This window comes from Numida meleagris, chromosome 4 (assembly GCF_002078875.1).
Source record: "Numida meleagris isolate 19003 breed g44 Domestic line chromosome 4, NumMel1.0, whole genome shotgun sequence".
Taxonomy (NCBI): domain Eukaryota; kingdom Metazoa; phylum Chordata; class Aves; order Galliformes; family Numididae; genus Numida; species Numida meleagris.
Window position 1 is genome coordinate 91,983,145 of NC_034412.1, and position 14,520 is coordinate 91,997,664.

The 14,520-nt window shown below is 47.4% G+C and overlaps 1 protein-coding gene and 1 long non-coding RNA gene across 5 annotated transcripts in view; one reads left to right on the forward strand and one right to left on the reverse strand.

Annotated features, from left to right (window-relative positions):
• FGFRL1 (fibroblast growth factor receptor-like 1) overlaps nt 1–8,768 on the reverse strand; it is a 171,065-nt gene extending 162,297 nt beyond the window's left edge. Inside the window, exons 1-2 of one of the 4 annotated variants that reach the window (XM_021397214.1) lie at nt 8,294–8,768; nt 7,296–7,403 (exon numbers count right to left, since the gene is read on the reverse strand). In XM_021397214.1, coding sequence (XP_021252889.1) covers nt 7,296–7,356 — 61 coding nt within the window. In that variant the 5' untranslated portion in view covers nt 7,357–7,403; nt 8,294–8,768. Of the gene's footprint in view, nt 1–4,258; nt 4,326–7,295; nt 7,404–8,055; nt 8,172–8,293 lie in introns of those variants that run through there. The other 3 variants (XM_021397215.1, XM_021397217.1, XM_021397216.1) reach the window with 3 other exon arrangements.
• On the forward strand, nt 8,355–14,018 carry LOC110399066. The gene is made up of 3 exons (XR_002438862.1): nt 8,355–8,489; nt 9,459–9,595; nt 11,852–14,018. It is a non-coding gene; the product is annotated as an uncharacterized LOC110399066 (long non-coding RNA).

Consider the following 14,520-nt stretch of genomic DNA (forward strand, 5'->3'; position numbering starts at 1 on the left):
ATATTATGCATCCAGCTCAACAGACACTGTGATTGCCACCAAGATATTGTGTTAATCTGGAGAAGAACATTAAAAAATTTGGTTCACCCAGAAGCAGAGGCTCAAAGCATTCCCTATCCCAAAGGTATCCAAACTTTTAAGGGCTTTTAACCACCAATTTTACATCAACTGGTCAATGCCCAGCAAGCATTCAGCCCTCCACAGAAAGTCTGCAGCACCCCTGGAGACGTATCCCATAATATCCAGAGGTTTGTGCTGTTATTCATTAACCTTTTCATCCTTGACATGCAGTTCATACACCTGCAACTTCTCTGACACTTGTCACTGCTTAACCAGTGTTAACAGATTGGGTTAGGTGAGAACAAAAACAGCTTCCTTGATTACTCCAACTCACACAGATTTGTTAGTCAAGGAGAAAAAAGAAAGCAGTTATTGTGCCCCAGGGTCTGTAGCAGCCTAACTCCCCTAGTTGGGTTGCTTCTGCTGTGGGGGGCTGAGTAACTGCTCCTTCTCCCTCCCTTGGGGTTGATTTGGCCTCACCCCAACCACATCTGTCTAGAAAACTGGAGATTAAAATTCATAAAGGGTAATAGTAAAATACTAGCAACCATAATTAAAACCTCCCTTTGCAACAGGATGCTTCTGCTCCAAGTCACAGGGTGGCCAAAAGTCAATTAGGTACCTCACCAGATACATAACAATATGGTGTACCTGGAAGGACACAGAGGAGAAGGGAAATACAGGGCAGATTTGGAATAACTGCATCTCACCACCCTGAGAAGCGCACGCTGTCCGTTCCAGTCTCTCTTTCAGTACTTGACTTCACAAGGGCTCAGGAGTATCAGTACTGTAGTCCAGACTAAATTGCTTCTCAGATGCTGGCTAATGCTTAGATTTCCCTCCATGACCTCTTCCAGCTTTTTTCCCTCCTGAACGTCTTGTTCTGGACAGAACTAGGAGGTGCACAGCTGCCACTGGTAGTCAGTACAAGGCGGTACCAGGTTCCTACACTCATCAGTTCAGCAGGCATACATGAGCCAACCCAGCACAGAGAATAGGAATTAATTTGCAAAATAGGTGGATTTTTAAAATCCACATTTCTGCATTTGTCTGCTGTTCCTGTTTTTATATTTAATATGCAGAAATGCAGACAGCTTCTGAAATACCCATCAAAGGCAATACAACTCAAGTGGCCCTTCGATTGTGACACCTCTTGTCTTATTCACTTCTCAGCCACCTGACAGGGTACCCAAGACTATGCCAACTGTTCATGAAATACATTTACCAGACATGAGGAGAAGTGATTTGGGACCTTTTCAAACTAGAAGCCATTCATACTGTTACTCGGGAGAGGCTGGGAATAGAGGTGCAGCAGTCCCGAGAAACATTAACCTTCCCTGGGAAGCCTCTGTTCCCAATTTACGTTTTTCTTCCCTTAGTGAAGCTCAAAATTAAGTTTGAACACTTAATGGAAGAAGTAGCCTGGAGTTCTTGGCTGAAATTCTTCCTGAAAATTGGGGTGGTTGGGATGAAATAAAAACTTCAGGTTATTGGCAGCACTGCTGGATACTGTGTTTCTACTGCGATACAATGGGGAGACTGTGTAATGAGGGCAAGCAATCAAGCTCCGAGCAGCCCGTTTACTTGACTCAGAAAGGGGAAAAGAAAAAAAAATCCAAGATGTGAAAGGATTCAGCAGCAGACGGCATATATTAACTTGTTAAATAACACTTAGGCCAGTTGTCAGCTCCTCCACACCTAGCAACCCTGCCTGCAGAATGGCACCCATTCTTCCCGGATAAAACCCAAAGTTAAAGCAATGAATTTCCAAGTTGCTTTCAGCCCCCGCTGCGTGCACTTCAGTTGCCAGCCTGAGCCTGCAGCAGGCAAAATCTGTGTGTTTCTGGGAGAAAACATCCAGCCGAGCTGTCCCACTGAGCAAGCGGAGTGGAAGAATCCAAAATACTGCCCCTAGCCCACCACTGCCGGCGTACAGCAAGGATCAGCCCGGTGGTCAGTATCACACATCATCTGTGCAGGTCATCCTTAAGAGATGGATTCAAAGCCCATGGGATTGAGGAGGAGTCACAGCACAAATGCTCACAGGCTCCAAATCAGGTCCTAACTTGTTCCACCTGGCATGGGCTGCATCTGCTTATCTCAGCCAGCGTTGGGGCAGCAGGATCAGGCTGTTTGAGCAAGTTTCTTTCCTTTATCTTAGTACCATGGCAGATACAAACAAGTGCCAGATTCAATAAGCTTGCAAAAGCCTTTGCAACTTGCACATTTACACTACTTTTTTAAAAAAATCCCCTCTATGAACAAAAGTATTCATAAAAACTTTGGTGCAAAATATGAGGACAGGTCAACCCAACTGAAAACAGGCATGTTTATATTACAGAATGCTCCAAGGGAAGACTGATTACAGAGAGCAAGAAAAGGGATAGAAATCCAAATTAAATGTCCAAAACAAGATCAAATGCATTTCAGCTTGAGCAGCTCACCAGAAAACACAGGAAGAGGGCAGATGAAAGACGAACTCTTTGAAACAAGACAAAATGAGGGGGTTAACAAAATGAAAGGGAGAAAGGAGCGCTGCCACGGACACTTGTAATGCAGGGATACGTTTGCACAGTCCCTTTGAACAGCACAACTCTACAGGTTGCTGCGGACACAAACAGGAGTTTCACATCTCAGGAAAACCAGAAAGCTGCACAGATTCCTCTCCCACTGAATAAACAAAGCTGTGACCAAAGGGTTTTGATGTTTTATTTTCTAATTTCAAATAGGCAGAAGAAGACCTCTGTATTATTATTCTCCCGCTTTGGTAGAAATGTTTTCTCTTTTTCCAGTAAATAATCCAAAATACGCAGTCAAGGCAGTGACCATCCAGATCTCAAATCATTGCACAGCGAGACGGCCACTGGAAAGGAATGACCGGCTCCACCAGCAAAAAAGTGGGTTCCAAGCTCCTGGCAAGTGTCGCTTTTGCTTTTTCAACTCTTTTGAACCACATTTTTTCATGAAAGAACTGTTTTTCTGTATTTTCTCAAGCACGTGAAAGTTTCTTCTGTGGATAAAAGTCTGGCTTTGGAACTGAGCTGCGTCCAGGTCCATCAAAGAACAGACGTATGTGAATTTGCCGCTTGCGTCCTTTAACGAAGGTCAAAGCAGCAGATGTACTTTGAAAACAAAGTTATAAAAATTAAGGAAAATCCACATGTACTGGAGCAATTTGCTGCGTTCTGTAATATTCCTTAAAAAAAAATAAAAAAATAAAAAACTAATTTTCCAGTACGACGCATGGCGTTCTTTATGTTTAAACTCAGCCACAATTTAAAGAGACCGACAGTCTCGTAAGAAGGGAGGAACCGAGGCTTAAAAAAATAACCGGGATTTTCGTAGATTGTCTTGTTGGATCTCAGTACGAGTCGTGATGACAGATTATTCGCGAGCAAGCTCCCTAAGAGCATGGGCCAAAAAAGGCACCAAACTTAACCAGGAAATCTGCAGCGACTTACGTAAAATTTGGATCAGACTGTGGATCTGAATGCACTTCTCTTTCACAAGTGAGGAATTACCCAATCATTACACCTGATAACTACACTGGAGCAGGAATAAAGGAGGTTGTAAACAGAAGCCAACAGCCATCTCTTATCATTATCTTATCCGCATTCAATACCGTTCACTCTTATAAACCACAAAGTTAGGGAAGGTTAAATATATCAAGTACTCAACTCCCAAGAAATAACAATAATAATCAAAAACGCAACCACAACCTTTCTAGCATCCTATTCCCTTTTCTTCAATACTCAGCAAAAAAGGCAAGCAGCATTATTTCTGCACCAAATTGTTGAGTTTTAATGCAGTCCCAATGACAAATTCCCCTTAGAGAAGGAACCAACCAGACTTGGAAGCCAAGTGGTGCACGGAGAAGCGCAAGAGTAGAAAGTAATTAAGGTCCTGCTCTTCCCCTCCCTACGCAAGGCACCGAAAATGAAATCAGCATCCAAACTAATTAGTTTCCAGCAGAATATCAGTTTACTCGCTAACAGGAGGGTTGTCACTGCTCTTACCAAAAACTTCTAAACATATCATACAAAATCTTGCTTCGGCCACGGGACCAAGCCAGGCACATCCCAGTGTGACCATATACGGTAACCAAAGTGAATCGGATGGCAACTTGACAGATTTGGAACAAATATTGCGTTGTGTGTCACTGAGTTAACACCAGCGGGAAAATATCAGATTGTATTACCTGTATCCGACCGGAGGTGTGGAGTGGTTGGAGCCACATTGCTGCAGGACATAGTCACCAAGGGTTAGTGACCCAAGATGGCATTTGTCCCCGCGGAGGAGGGCTTTTATGCCCAGTATAGGGCTGTGCAGAGGGAAGGGGAACGGAGTGACATGAGGGACGAGCCACCGGCCCTGCATCATTCTCCCAGGTTAAGGACTGACGTAGCTGGGGCTGCTGGCAGAAAGTCTGGAGCTGTCACCCTGTGCCTCGGCTGCCAGCCAGGAGGGATATTCCCCCTCTGAGAGCAGGTTATGTGCTCAAAGGGTGGGATTTGTGCACACAGAAGTTCCTGTGTTCACCCAGGAGGGGATGGAGGAGTGTGGAGGTTCACCCAAACAGCTCCCAAGGAGCACTCACTGGGTGCTGGCTCCCTCCAGGAGCTCCTCAGCCTGGATTAAGATTGGTCTCTGGGGTATTTATTCCAGATTAACTATTTTGGAAGGGTCATTCCAGCGTAGACAAGCCCGTAGCCAAAGTCTTTAAATTTCAGTACTGGAAAATATAGGTACAGACCTCGCCAGAACTACCTCATCCTTCATCCTTTCAGACAGAAGAAGTTCCACACCCGATCCTCTAAAATCAAGCCCTGCTCTTGATACTTTATCTTGCCACTTTCTTATGAGTTTATGTTGGTTACCTAAGAAATACCCTATTTCACTGTTCTGTGTGTGGGTGATGAAACACAACAGGTCACAAACGTGCAAGAAGGGACAGAGCCAGAGGGTACAGCTCCCAACCTGGGAAAAAGCTGCAGCATTGGCCCATTAGGCAGCCCTGCAGGGCCCTTCACCTTAAAAGGCACCACCTAAATACAGAGGTTAAAATACTACAAGGTAACATTAATGCAAGATTGCAGCTGAGCTGCCAGGGAAGAGCAAGGCTGCGGCATGTGGGCAACTTACCTCTGCCCCCTTGTGCAAATGCACTTCGGTACAGCCCTTATCCAATGCAGGGCACGCAGTCGACATCCTAATTCCACCAAAATCTCCTTTTGCTTAATAAAAGAGAAAGGGCAGTACGTTCAACCAGAGCCTTCTCAGCCACCTTCCTCACCTGAGCACCTCTTGACAACTCAGGTTAGGAAACGTCGGCATGCTTTGTGCCACATGTGTACAATTTGCAATTGGGACAAGGATACTAAAGGCTGTTTGGCCAAAACAAAGAGCCCTTCTCCCTCCAGATAAAAACCTCAGGCTGAGAAGCGGCCAATAGACCCAAGCAGGTGACACCTAACCACCTCCAAACCCACCACATGATACATTCGGAAAAAATCTGCGGGCACATTCATAGCAGGACACGTTTTTACAAGAATCTGAAGTTATCCCAAAGTAAACAACCAATAATCAGCGATGATTGGCCACCCAAAATACGGCTGCAATGTGCCAGAGACGTACCACCTCAGCTCACGCACACATTTGATCCTTCATCTGCACCCATTGCTCCCAAAATACTCTCGATTTCAAAGAGAGGCAAAGCGGGATTGCAATGGTAGGGCCGTGGCTCTGTTTTTACCACATTTACACTTCTTTCTCCTCTTCCTCTCTCTTGATATCAGCCAATGAGTGAATGATATTTTTCATGGGTCTGGCCCTGGATTTATATTCTATTTCATTTTAAACAACCCACACCACCTCTCCATCCACACGCGGGATGGATTTTTCCAGCTCTGAATAGAGTGAGTTCAATGAACCCAATCACTATTGTGACCCTGTTAACGTTGCCTTAAAAAAAAAAAAAACTTTTTTCATAGGAAAAACAACAATGTTCTGAAATTAATGCTGTTAATTGTCTGGCTCTTCTTCACACAACAGCAGCCCACAGTCAATCGCACCGCATTTTCCAGAGGCAATAAAAGAATACGAGCAAGACAAGTGCAAACAGCATCGGAACAGGGGCTGCCAGGAAAGCAGCCGACACTTTGCTCAGAACAGAGACAAAACTCCTTTTGTCTTCTCCTGCCCACTTCAGATTTTTTTCGGAACTCCACCAACTCCTCAAGTCTATGGCAATAACCTACATCCACGAGGTCGTCTTATATCATACGCCACTGCCCATTGCCTACAACTTCAACGGCGTCTACATTATAGACCTGGCTGGGATCTCAGGCTGCAGGGCTCCAAGTCTATACGCACTGTTTTCTTTTTCATTCAGCTTCCAGCTGATCATTTTATAGTGCTTCTGCCTCCATAAAATATTTGCTTGGGAGCCAATGCTAAGACGGAAAAAAAAGCAAAGCACTAACCGAGCCTTGGGTTTGTAGAGCAATGCTCCCTCTTCGTCCCTTTGCATTTATTTTTGACAAATTACGGCCCCAACGAAGCACAAGTTTTAAAATCTTTTCACTGCATTGGACGATATAAAGCTCTTTCACCAATTCATGCAACACCAACACTCATTCACTCAACTGCGATCCTCTTGGGAGGTGCAGCTGGAGCAATCTCCGTCCTAAAGCCATGCACCCATTCTGCTGGAACAATGCAGCCCCTCCTTTGTGAGCGGAGGTTTCCCATTCAGACAGCACCCGCCAAGGTATGGGGAAGGGGAAAAGGCAGCGCTCCCTGCTCTGACCCCATGCTCGGGTTAAAGCACCTTCCCACTCCCAGGTCAACGCATTTGGTAAGCTGTGTATTGAAACCCGACTGACTGCCGGAGACCCAGTTCTTAAATGTTCTCACTATCAGGAGCTGTCATTTGTCTGTCACTGGGAAGGTTAATGGATGTGTTTGTTACATTTGCTGGTGGGAATATACGGCGCAGGGGCTGGGGGGATTACAGGAGGGGAGAGGTATTTCTGATCCACGGAGGAATGCAGCTGCTTTCCTTTAAAATTAAATGGGATGCATGAGAAAAGCCCCATGCGAGCCCACCTGTGCTTAAGCAACCACAGCACCAAATCCATGCTGCACCCAGCAGCACCAAGAGGCCGCAACGGAGCACGTGTGCACAGTGAGGCAGCAAGCAGGAGGGCTAGAGCTGCTCAACGCTGCGTCCTTACCTCTCGCCGAGTCCGAGAGCGCGACGATCCCTGCGAGCAGGAGTGCCAGCTGCAATCCCATGTTGAAAAGCGGATCCCTGTGAGCTGTACGGGCTGCCGTCCTCGGAGCTGCAGGATAGGGAGCGGAGTGGTTATGGGGGAAAATAAGCAAACAGCCCGCAAGTTTGCAGAGTTTAAACAGCTATTGCAGTAGCGCAAGAGCAGGAAGAGTAAACGCAACAGCAGCGTGTTTGTAATTCATTCCTTGGTGCTCAGCAAGCAAAACTTTGCCCTCCACTCTGCTTCAGCCCTGATACAAATCAGGGACCCACTGAGGCCAGCACGCTGCTCTAAGTTTACAGCTAATGCATAATTCTCCGGTATCCCTCACAGAACCAGTCTGGAAGGCAAACAAAACGCTAGCAAAAGCGGCCGTAAAACAAGATTTCAGGTTAACAATTTGCGGAGGAACTCGGATGAGAGAGGGGGGGAGCGCTACCCGCAGCCCCGCAATCTCCGTGCCCCGGCCCCGCTCTGCCCCGGGAACACGCGCTCCTCCAGCACTGATCATCGCTTTCTGATCGTCGCTTTCCTATTTTCCAGCCCCCTCACTCATTTCCCTGAGCACCAGAGGTGCGTCCCAGAGCCAAACCCCATGAAACCCACCACCTTCTGACGATGCCCTCGCAGCGATAACGCCGGGACAGATCGGGTTGACGCTCATTACGCCCCGCTCCCCTCCTCACACTCTCACTTTCTAAACACTGCCTGAATTCCTCACCCTCGTAGAGCTCCCGCTGAGACACCCGGGATGCACAACGCACCGCATCCAGCCTTCGTCTGCCCCGTAGGGAGTTCGTAGGGACGGGTTACGGGGAGGGAGGGCAAGCGGGAAAGATGGTTAGAAGCAGAAATTAGGACCTGGGGGCACATGGGGTGCGATGCCGCCAGGTGCGCCCTTAGCCCAGGTGGGGGTATCCCAGCCCACCCCGCTCCATGGGGGGGGTTTCCCCACTTACCTTGGCCGCTGCCGGCTCTCAGCAGCGAGCGCTGCCGCCCATCCCCGCTGCTCTCCGCCTCATGCCCTCCTGCCGCGGCCCCCGGCCGGGCGCTCCGCCGCCGCCCTCTACCTCATCCCCCCCCCGGAGCCGGGGGCTGCTTTGGGTTCAGCCCTCCCGAGCGGACACAGCACCCACGGACCGGTCTGCCACTCCGGTGAGAGGGGTTAAAGGGAGAGAAGCGGGGGACGCGGGTTGGGGGGGGGGGGGGGAGTTGTAATTCTCACTGCTTCCCGGGGTGGGGTGAGTGTGTGTATGTATGTATGAGTGTGTGTGTGCGCGGAGGGACAGCGGGGACCTGCCGGAGCCCCGGGGGCTGCCGCTGCGGGATGCCCGGTGGTGCCGTCCCGAGCCGGAATCCCGTTTAAGGAGCGGTGGGAGGAGGGGAAAGGGGTTGGGGAGTCGGGGCGAGAAGGAGGAAAAGGGGGAGGGGAAGGGGGGGCGAAGAGAAACGGGCGATCGAGCAACTTTCCCTGCAGGGCTTTGTGGCGGCGGGGGCCGAGCCGAGGAGGGCGGCCCGGCACCGCCCAGCTCCAAACTTCGCTCCAATCCCCGGCAGCCCCCGCCCTCCCCGCCGCTCCCCTTAACCCTTAGCGGCGGGGCGGGCGCCCCGCGGTCCCCGAGCACCGTCCCGGAGCTCCCGAGCCCCCTCCCGGCCCCGCGCATCCCCACGGCCCCACCGTGCGCAACCGCCCCGGGCATCGGGGGTGGGCACCCCCACAGAGACAGCAGGGATATGGCAGGGGGACATTGGGCCACATCCCGCCCATAGGCTGCGTGTCCAACTCAGCGCTCGGATACGGCTCGTCTCGGAAAGAGACCGAACAGAGCTGGAAAATAGGCTGCTGGGATGTCTTTTCCTGAGATGAGCTGCTACAATTCAGCTACTACAATTCCGGGTTGTATATTAGGAAAAACTCCTTCGTCGAGAGTGGTGATGTATTGGCACAGGCTGCCCAGAGAGGTGGGGGGGGGTCACCATCCCTGGAGCTGTTCAAGAACCGTGGAGATGTGGCACTGAGGGACACAGTTTAGTGGGCAATATTGTGGTAGGTGGATGGTTGGACTAGATAATTCTTAGAGGTCTTTTCCAAACTTAATGACTCTGTGAATCTATAATTATTAGGTATTTGCTTTCAAACACAACTCAGTTGATGCCTCCCCTCCTACAGCAAATTGAGGGACAAACTCAATGTGGAAGAGATGCTAAATAGATTAAAGAAATGCCAAGAAAAAGAAAAAGAAAAAGAAACTTTCCTAAAGGTATGTTGCCTAAACAGCTCTCCTTTTGCATCCAGAGGGGGAAACACTGTTGACATAATTTAAAATCACAGAATCCTTTAAGTTGGAAGAGACTTCTAAAGGCCACTTAGTCCAACCCTCCTGCATTGAACAGGGACACCTACAGCTCCATCCAGTGCTCAGAGCTCTGTCCAGCCTGATCTTTAGTGTCCCCAGGGATGGGGCATCCACCTCCTCTCTGGGCAACCTGCTCCAGGGCCCCACCACCCCCACTGTAAAAGACTTTTTTCTTATATCTAATTTAAATCTCCCCTCTTTTAGGTCAAAACCATTTCCCCTTTTCCTATCACAGCAGAGCCTGCAAAAGAATCTGTCCCCTTCTTTCTTATAGGCCCCCTTTAGATACTGAACGGCTGCTATCAGGTCTCCAGGTCTCTCAGATTTACCGGGTCTCTTGCACCAAGGCCTCCCCCAGACAAAGCTATCTCAATGCCCAATGTGACTTGCAGCCGGAGAACCCCTACAGTTAGGCAGGGAAGCAGCCCAAATCCACCTTATCTGTTTTGTTAGGATTATGAAATCACACCCTCTGTTATTGTTGTTACTAAATGCTTTTACTCAGCAGTTCCTGACAGCATTAAATCTGGATATACAAAATCAATATGAACAACACTCAAGACTAAACATATAAACCCCCTGAACCAGAAACAAAGTGGCTGACAATATCATTTTTATTTATTTTACATAATTTTATCATCATTTTTATTATTAAAGTTCATCACATGAGAAATCCCAGATGGACTACTCCTCCTGTCAGGCAATAACTTCAGCCTCATTGACTTCAAAGGCAGTGCTGATTGAGACAAACCTCCAGGACTTGACCTACATGGTTGTGTTTGTGCCATGGGTCCTGATATAGTTGCTTTAAGTTGCACGAGATGAGATCTACAACTGGAGGATTATCTGTAAAGCACTTCGTTGTAACAGTTCCTGGCCATTTTGCTATGAAGGAGGCAAGGTTTTTGTCCCAAGGATATCACCATCTGGTCCTAAAATATTTACGCAACCTTCTGTTCCCATGCACACTGAAGTCCAAAGCAGTTTTGGCTCAGAGGAAAAATAACCACGGGTGGATCCACTCCTACATCCTCATTTTTTTATTGAAAAATTTCATGTGTTCCCACATCTCTTGATCTGTAGGAATTCCTCCTCCCAGTGCATCCCAACCAGTCTAGTGCCTGATGTAGTGGGTGGCAACCCTGCCCAAGGCAGTGGGTTGGAACTAGAAGACCTCTGAGGTCCCTTCCAACCCAAGCCATTCTATGGTTCTGTGATTCTACGATCAATAAAGCAGCAGAATGCCTCCTGCAGCCTTTCCCATTGGGAAGTTCTGAGAGGTGGAGTATTGGAGAGGTAGACCACAAGATTTTCAAAAGCATCCAGGTGCCTGAAGATTCCCCTTAGGCCTCCTTCTTTGGGCACCCAGAAATGTTTTAAGGATCTGACCACAATAAATGCTGCAAAGGGACATTCCCTGTAGAGGGATAGGGAACAGAGCCCGTAGTTTCCCAACCCCAGGCTAAAATAACCAGGGAACCACCCCTACTGACTCCCAGATGTCTGTACATTTCTTATTTTTTTTGTTCAGGGCTTTGAGAGTGCCCCGAAGACAGCCTGAAACCAGGCCATAAACTTCATCCATCTTTTTCACTATACAGCTGTAGAGAAATAAATGTAAAACATTGATACAAGAAAAAATAATTAATATTCCTGAAACAGCTCCTACTTTATCAGAAACAAAATCTCATGCCATTTTCCCAACACTTACACCTAAATAAGGAAACATGCCGAGCTCTGTTTTTCTGGGCTGGCTGTAATTTGCAGGATGATTGAGTAGGCTGAAATTCAACAGCTCTGCTTTGCTCCTGCACCCCACAGTCCTGAAATCGGGCTGTGGGAAAAATGGAGACAAACAGACCCAAATGCTAAGCAACGGAGGATGTGTCTCCACATGGCCTGAGGAGCAGCTAACAGTCCATTTGTATCCCACTTGTCCCCAAAGCCTTGTTGCTAGGACATGGTTGTCCAGGTTTGTGATGGTCTAGTGAATGTGCATCCCCATAACGACTTTCCTCCTGTCTCTGAAATCGTGGCTTGGTATTTTTCCAGCTTTCTTGCTTCTTTTCTCCTGGGAGCTGCTCACCTCCATTGTCACAGATCTCCATTTTTTTCTCCACTTTCCATCTCAGCTGTTTTGCCTCCTTTTTTTCCCTACAGATAATACGGGAGACACATCCGCTCTGGGTTGTAATTCCTCACCTGCTGTTGATGGATTTCTTCAAACTGCAAGACAGGCCGATGAAATGGGCCAGCATGTGGGCTGCCATGTTTCTCCAAGTACCCTTGGGCTAGGGCCTCCAAAGCCACTTGGGCTGGTGCTGATGCTTTGATGGAGCATAAGGTTTGGTGGCACAGGTCCATGGCGTGGAGGGTCCATGGAATGGGGCACAGCTGGTGAGTACATGAAGGTGAGGGAAGGGCACAGGCAGCATTAAGAGCATTCCCTTGACCTCCTGCCTCTAAACCTAGCCCTTCTCAGGTTACCAATAGGACTGGTTGTGTGGGGTCAGGCCAAGCATCCACTTAGAATTCTGACCCCAAGGGATGCCTGCTCCCAGGATGCTGGTAAAAGGGAATAATGTGGTTGAGAGGGCAGATTTGTGAATTGATCCCAATGGGACACTCTGATTGTGACAAGACAGCATGGAAAAAATCCCAGCTGGGCAACCAAGGAGCCCAGCACACAGCTTCCCATCTGCACACTGAGCAAGACAAGAAACATGGCACCACCTTATACAGAGAGTGGACTTGCACAGCTCTGTAACTGCTTTTACCAACGGGTTTTGGAGATCACCCCAAAGTGCTGGTCGTTCTACTTGGCTGCTCAGGTGAGACCCTTCAGACCCCAGGAACTGAGATGAGATTTGTCAGAGCCACTGGGCTGAGCCACTTGGGTCTACAGATAAATTGTCATAGTTAAAGATGCAAGTGTGTTTTATGAAGAAAGCAATGTTTTGTGAGAGCCGAATCATCAACTGCTCTATGTGAGGTAATTAAGATCTGGCAGTAACTTAGATATATTCAGAGAAGAGTTACGTGCAGATGGAAAGATGGACTGGGATTTTATGGTCATGAAAACTGTATTTTTTTCTTATTAAAAAATGACACTTCTCCCCACATATACACTTATTCCCTTAGAATAAGCTTTGATCTAAAAAGTTGCAAAGAAACAAAATGGCCCATCATATGCATAAGAGTAAATTTTATATGAACACTATGGTCTGGCAGAGAAGAGAAAGTGAAGAAATGGTGTTCAGAGTCCTGTCAACCAAATGTGATCCTGCACAGGGTGCTTGGAGGCCCCATTGCTCTCCAGTTCCTCAGGGGCTGTAGTTTCAGGGGAAGCTCTGGCTTCTCTCGGTAGACCCAACGAAAGATATTATATTCCAACAAGATTTTTTTGCTTCCCCCTAATGCCCACAGCACACCATCTCCACCCTCCCAGAAGGTGCTTTGCTATTTGGATGAAGAATATGGTATAAAAACCCTAGGTGAGATCAGGTTGCCTTTTTTTCTGGAAGAGCTATGATCCTTCTGCTTTCTTCGAATGGATCTCATTCTTCTTTCTCACATCCCTTTGCATCACCGTGAGCAATTTGTTTTATGCCCTATACTTTTTTCCCTCTTAAACATTTGCAGGCGGTTTCCTTACACAGTGCTTAGTCTAGCTACGAGTAGTTAAAGTTTCCAAATGTTCTCCATAAACACATCCTTCCTCAGGCCCCTTATCCTTTATATCACTCAGCATGGGTTTCTTGGAGTTGGCCTGACACTGATATATGAAGGTTTTGATTTTGCCTTCCTTTTACATCTGGCTAATACAACAATAATCCCCTTGGAGCCACTGGAATCATTGTAAGTGAGAAAAAAACTGATCAAGCCAACAGACTCATCTGTGAGCAACTGCATCTTCCAGGTATCTGAGCTGAAGACATTGAACACGCATCCCTGAACCTAAATCATAAACTCACAGAATCATTAAGGTTGAAAAAGACCTCCAAGATCATCTAGTCCAACCCCACCCCACCCCCACCATGCTGACTAACCCATGTCCCTCGGTGCCACATCTCCACCGTTCTTGAACACCTCCAAGGGACGGTGACTTCACCACTTCCATGGGCAGCCTGTTCCAATAAATATCTCATCTAGGGATGTGACTGTGGTTTTGGAGGCCTAAATCTCCTTTCATTGCTTCTTCACACCATCCTCCTGTGCAAAGACGTTTGACTGTAACCACTCATGCTGGGTTTGTGTCCTCCAGATGTAGCAAACACAATGAGAGAGATGAAAAAATAAATAGAAATAAACAAAAATTTTAAAAGCCCAAGATGAACAGAGTGATAAACAGAAATGTCAAGTATTAATTGTTGCATAGATGTGAGGAATGCTAAGGGAAACTGTTTGGGGATTTATGTTCAAAAAAAAAAGACAACTTCCCAAACTATTTCCTTTCAAATCTTTCAGCCTTTTCCATAAATTCCATGCGCCTGTGTGGTGCTCTCTGATAACATACAAATCTGAATACATAAACTGTTTTGAAATGTTTGTACAGTTTCATCCAAAAATATGACCGTATGTTTGTGTTCTAATTGCCGGCAGTAGGATATTGGGTAATAGCCATGCGCTTTGTGTCGGGGTGCTGGGTGAGATGGGGTGGCACAAGCACTGCTCTTCCTGGCTCATCGCAGCGAGGATAAACCCCAAATCATCTGAAGGAATAACCCACCACCATCCATTGAAACCAAGAACACGATTTCAGATTCATACGGGTGCAACTGGAAACAGAAATTCGATGATTTCCAGGTCAGGCATTATGTTTTTGCCTT